The 5,520-nt window shown below is 41.3% G+C and overlaps 1 protein-coding gene across 4 annotated transcripts in view; it reads left to right on the top strand.

Annotated features, from left to right (window-relative positions):
• Window positions 1–5,520, top strand: part of LOC109287870 (putative gamma-glutamyltransferase YwrD) — a 60,246-nt gene that overhangs the window by 41,570 nt on the left and 13,156 nt on the right. For all 4 annotated transcript variants that reach the window (XM_019503124.1, XM_019503123.1, XM_019503121.1 and 1 more), the window contains 2 exons: window positions 3,142–3,229; window positions 3,878–4,049. In XM_019503124.1, the coding sequence (XP_019358669.1) occupies window positions 3,142–3,229; window positions 3,878–4,049 (260 nt within the window). The remainder of the gene's footprint in view (window positions 1–3,141; window positions 3,230–3,877; window positions 4,050–5,520) is intronic.

Genomic DNA, 5,520 nt, shown 5'->3' with positions numbered 1-5,520 from the left:
CCCCCAACCACTCCTCCCATACAACCACCTACCCCTCCCCCCAATATACAAGCAACGCCCGCCCCCTCCCAAAAGGAGTATTTCCTGGGCAAAGGAAAACACTTCCCGTGGCAAAGGTCAGGGATTAGGGTACAGGACTTCTTGCCCCAAGATTGTGACCAGGGGGTAGGACTACCCTTGCGGCCCTCGACACCTCACCAAAACTTGTTAAGTGGCCCTCCAGCCTAAATAATTGCCTACCCTTGACCTGTGTTCACTGCTAATTATGTGTGTACACATGCATTTCAGCTTTATGGTCAGGTTAGCTCTTCATGTGCAATTATGCATGTACAATTATATGATTATTCAAGTCTAGCATAAAGAGTCCTTCTTTGTTGATGATTAGTTAATTGCTTACTCATTTTAAGATGTATCACAAAATGTAGATTCAGATCTAGATTTTGAGTACCAAAGTTTGTTCTGGTTCTTTTTTCCTGATATGTGGATATGATTCAAACTTCTTGAAGCAAAGAAGAAGCAAGACAATAGGGCTGTGCGAAACAGCACTGTTTCATTTCGACTTCTGTTTTCTCATTTCGATGGAACAGTGTTTCATTTCAACGTTTCGTTTCATTTTGAAGCACTGCTCCATTTCATTTCCCTGCAACTGTTTAGCTGTTTTGATGCTGTTTTCAAAGCTTTGCCCATAGGCTATAATGGAGAATCATGAAAATGCCTATAACTTTGTCATTTCTTGTCTGATTTGGATGAAAATTGCAGGGATGGTAGCCCCTTTTGAGGGCATGAAGCCTGCCAGGTTCCAAGGAGGCAGGTCCAGGGGTTTCTGGGAAACTGCACCTCAAAATGCTGACAAGCAAAACATGCACTTGCTGGCAGCAGCAGCCTCCTGTCATCCCATGCGCAGATCTGGGGGCTCGTACCCCTAGGGTGGCTGTGGGGCTGTGCCTGATTCCTCCCGAGGGTGTGGGCCCCCAGATCTGTGCTCAGGTTGATGGGAGGAGTCTGGCAGCACTGGGAGGGCAGATTGAGCTCTGTGGGGCTGGTGGAGCCGGTGGGAGCACAGCCCTGGCTCTCCCCACCTCCCGCCACCAGGCTGCACTTCAACCGGCTCCACCAGCCCCATGGAGCTCAGCCCAGCGGCAGGAGACAAAGCACTGCTTCAGCTCTCCCCTGCCTCCTGCCGCTGGGCTGAGCTCTGTGGGACTGGTAGAGCCAGTCTGAGTGCAGCCCTGGCTCTCCCCCACCTCCTGCCACCAGGCTGCACATCGAGTGGCTCCACCAGCCCCATAGAGCTCAGCCCAGCAGTGGGACAGCCAGTGGCAGAGCTGCTGAGAGCACAGCCCTGGCCAGTGGCTCTCCCCAGCCTCCCACCATGTGACAAGCCTCTAAGCCTGTGACAAGAAAAGAAAGTACAAGGAAAATTCAACATTGTCGTTTCATAGGCCTTCTATTCCCCTTAAAGGGTTTTGTGTAAAATGGTACAATATTCCTCCTCCTTGCACCACACAGAGTCACTGGGTCCCGCTGAGCCCTTTCTCCCACAAAGGAAGAAATTTTGGTAAATTAAGCTCCATGAGAATTGTGATTATATAGGAAATACTCATGCATTTTTACTTCAGCATTTGTACCTGTTAAAGTTTTCTTAGTTCTTTCCGATGCTGAGAATTATTTGCTTGGGTGGATAATTGAGCTTCAGAGCATGTGAGAGGGTGATATTTTCATTCTTACAATGTGAAAAAGTATGTCTTGCATATACATGGAGCATACGTAGGAAAACTATGCTCTCATGCCCAGTTATTAACTAAGGCATGCTAAAACACAGTGGTGTTTCCTTCATTGAAGAATATGCTCCCTTTAATCCAGGACTTGATGGTAATCTCATTACTTACGGAGTAACACACCCACTCTGAGTAATGTTCCTAAATTTAGAAACAAAGGAATCTATCCAGCACGGTTTACGTATGCTATTTTGAAATAGCTGAATGTCAGGGCCCAGATTTGCAGAGAGTTCTCAGGGGAACCTCTGATTGCCGTCAGAGAATATTGCCCAAAGTAAAAACCACAGAACGCAAAATACTTAAATAGTCCCTAGAGCAGGGACTGAAGGCTAAGTGAACACTGGGTTTACAGGGTTGGGTGTCTTCTTCAGCCCTCCCTCTGGCCTGATTAAGCCTGAATTCTTCCCTGTGAAGGAATGCAGGAATGCCGGGTAGCCTGGGCAACTGTTCTAACCACCGAGATAACAGGGTCCCTCAGGCTGTTTTTTGAATAATGAAGCAGCTGCGTGGGCTGCTGTTTTGTCCAAAGCTAGATTCATTTGGTCTTAGGCAGGCTGTGAGCCTGCCTACTAGGTTGGATCTCTTGGGGGTTTTGAACAGAGGAACATCTAGTTTGGTTTTAGGATTTTGCTTAGCCATGAGCTGGGCATGGAGAAGCTCAGCTCTGGTGGCAGCAGTTCCATACAAAACAATCCCGTATAGATCACATTCTTGGGCTTAAGTGCTTAAAGCAGAACATGATTGGTATTCAGGCACCTAGGTCCTTTGGTGCATCTGGGCCTTAATTCTGTACTTCAGGCAGTACTCCTGCCTTTTCTTATGGGAACTCTAGAAGAAGGGCTCCCCTTATCTTCTGATGCTTTGCTGGAGCTGCCTTTGGGTCCAAACATGTAAGTTGCCCACTTACAGTAGCATCGTAAAGAGATGCTAAGCCCCCGCCTCAGCTTCCAGTGGAAGATGCAGTCTCTTATATTTTGTGTGCACTGGGTAAAATGAGTCCACAACTAGGCTCTGGATGTGGTTTTGGTGTGTAAAAGGGCTTGGCAAAGCAGACAGCTCTAATTCTCAAGCAAAGTTTACCCTCATGAAGGACTGGTATTTCACCTTTATGGCAATAATTGTAGCTGAAAGCATTACAACTCATGATAGGTCTAGGATATAGCATAGGTAGTTGCTTATTAATGTACAAAGTTGAGAGAGAGAAAAGTATCGTCTTAATGTTGCCTGATTTCCTGTTTCTTTGAAGAAATCCTAGTTTCTCTTGCACTGTTAATGTGGTATACAGCGCAGTGGTTTATAAAATGCAGAAAACACATAGAGTGTATATATTTTAAAAATGGAAAAATAGCTTCTCTTGTTCCAGGGTGTGAATGTTTGGGAAATGCCTCCAAATGGACAAGGGATCACAGTTCTGATGGCCCTGAACATTTTAGAAAATTTTAACATTAAAGGTATGAGTTTTATTGCAATGAAATTTTTCTTTGGAGAGTAACTTAAGGAAACATGAAAGAAATTTTCAGAAAGATTAAGGTTGTCTTTCAGGTCTCAAGAGCATTTTCATCAAAGTACAAGCAGAAATGAAAAGAAAATGGCCATTAAAATAATGTGTTAAACAACTTTTACAGATAATAAGTTAACTCCATTAAGTTAAACAGTACAGTAAAACAAAGTACAGTAGGAGCTAAATTGGGAAGGTTTTCTACTATGTTATACATTACTGCTTGGATTTATTCTTCTGGAAATTCTGAAAGAAATTTGTAAGTTTAGCAAATAATGCCGTAAGTTACAAAAGAAGCCCAACTATAGCTTTAGAAACTGATTTTATGAATGGCTTGGTATCAGTTCAGAAATGATGTTTGTTCATTCTGTGTCAAGTGTTGTAGAAGATTTAATACAATGAAAAGGTACAGCTAAAATTTGAGGAGCAATAAAGTTAAAGTAACAGCATGATTATTTCCTTTGGGTTCATAAAAAGGATTGACCAAATTAATTCCTGTTAACACTGGTAAGATGCAATGTTTATACGCAACAAAAGAACACTGATCATTTAAATATTATTAAAGCTACATCTAATGTGATTTTGTTGTTGCCGTTTTCAGAAATGGGCCATAACACTGCTGACTATTTACATGTACTGACTGAAGCTTTGAAACTCAGCTTCTCTGATGCTTTCTGGTTCTGTGCTGATCCTCAAAAAGTTCCAGTGCCAACAAAAGAATGTCTCTCCAAAATGTATGCTAAAGGACGCTCTGAGCTCATTGATTTACAAAGGTATGCACTGCCTCCTTGCTTGCTTTTAATAATGTAAGTGCTTTTCTGATCAGAGGAATTAGAGTAAAATTCTATTTATACAAGTTGCTGGAGTTCTTCATTTATTTCTGTATATTTGCTCATTTAACTAAATGTACTTGATGAATTGCTGTTTATTTTAAAACAAATCTGCCTGTGTATTAAAATGGTCAGTGTAAATCACCGAAGTATACTATTATACTTTATAGATGTGTGTATATATATAGACATATAGATATAGATATCTATAGATATAGATAAAATAACATGATAAGAAATGACGACAAATATGATTCAGAATAGGAATGGGTAGGGACTCATTATACTCAAGGAATGGCTGTGTTTAAATTACAATAAAATTGATAGGCCTAAGAAGGAATCCCTTAAACTGTTCAAGTCACCCAGAAGTGATAGTTGATACTCAGGGCTAACACTTGAAATGTTCTCTCTGACCTTCTATGTTAAAGAAACAGAAATAAAATTGCCTCCTGGCCCTGCCTGTCTTGATCTCAGCCATCCAGTGAGCCAGAGTTAAATGTATAATATATGAAAAATAATTTGTGCAACTTTTCTTAACTGCAGATGTCTTGAATGTTTATCCATATAAAGTATAGGTCAATACCTAGTGCCAGCTAGCCAAAATAAGGATTGCAGTATTGTTGAACAGCTAATTCTCTGCAGGGTAAACTCCAGGGCCTTCAATAGTGCCTCTGACAGGGAATTCAGTGACAGGCAATCTGCTTTCCTTTAATCTTCTATTTGCTAGGGTGCATAAAAAGGTCACAGATAAATCCAATGCAGATAAAAAAAAAAAAACAAAAAACTTGAAATAAATCCACTTCCCCAAGCACACTGCTGATGTTTCGTCCACCTGACCAGTGAAGGGGCATGACAGACTTTATTCTTTCTGTGTTGCTGTTAGTTCTGTTAGTAATAGGAAGGCAGGAATACAATATTGGGAACCAGAGTGGTTGACATTGCGGTCAAACTCAATAGTAAGCCTTAAGAAGGAACCTACAGGATTGTTTGGAAGGGCATTTAAAATATATTTCATACAATAATGACTTACCTGAACTGCACAAGATGACAAGTCTCAAAACCCAAGAATAAAGTAACTATAGAAGTGCATTTCTAAATGTCTGTGGGGGTTTTATTTACAGTACCAATGCGTGTTAGCCTGCTTTTATGTACTTTAGATAAGGGTGTGTATATAAATGTGTTGGCAGGCTTACATCTGGACTTAACTAAACATTAGGGTACAATAGAAAGTCTTTATTGATCTAGACATTATCTGATCCCAAAGGACTTTGGATTCATCCTGTGCTTTATCTTGTGTACGATGTCAGTTGGATCTTATAAAATTACAGAAGGAACTTTATAATGCTTCTTTTGGGGCAGGTTGTGCTCGTCATTGTAAATTCATAGTTTCATAGTTTCTAGGGTCGGAAGGGAC

Source organism: Gavialis gangeticus, unplaced genomic scaffold, assembly GCF_001723915.1.
Source record: "Gavialis gangeticus isolate Ggan-Ray unplaced genomic scaffold, GavGan_comp1, whole genome shotgun sequence".
Lineage (NCBI taxonomy): Eukaryota > Metazoa > Chordata > Crocodylia > Gavialidae > Gavialis > Gavialis gangeticus.
Note: the sequence above shows the minus strand (reverse complement) of the source record. Positions and strands in the feature narration are given on the sequence as shown.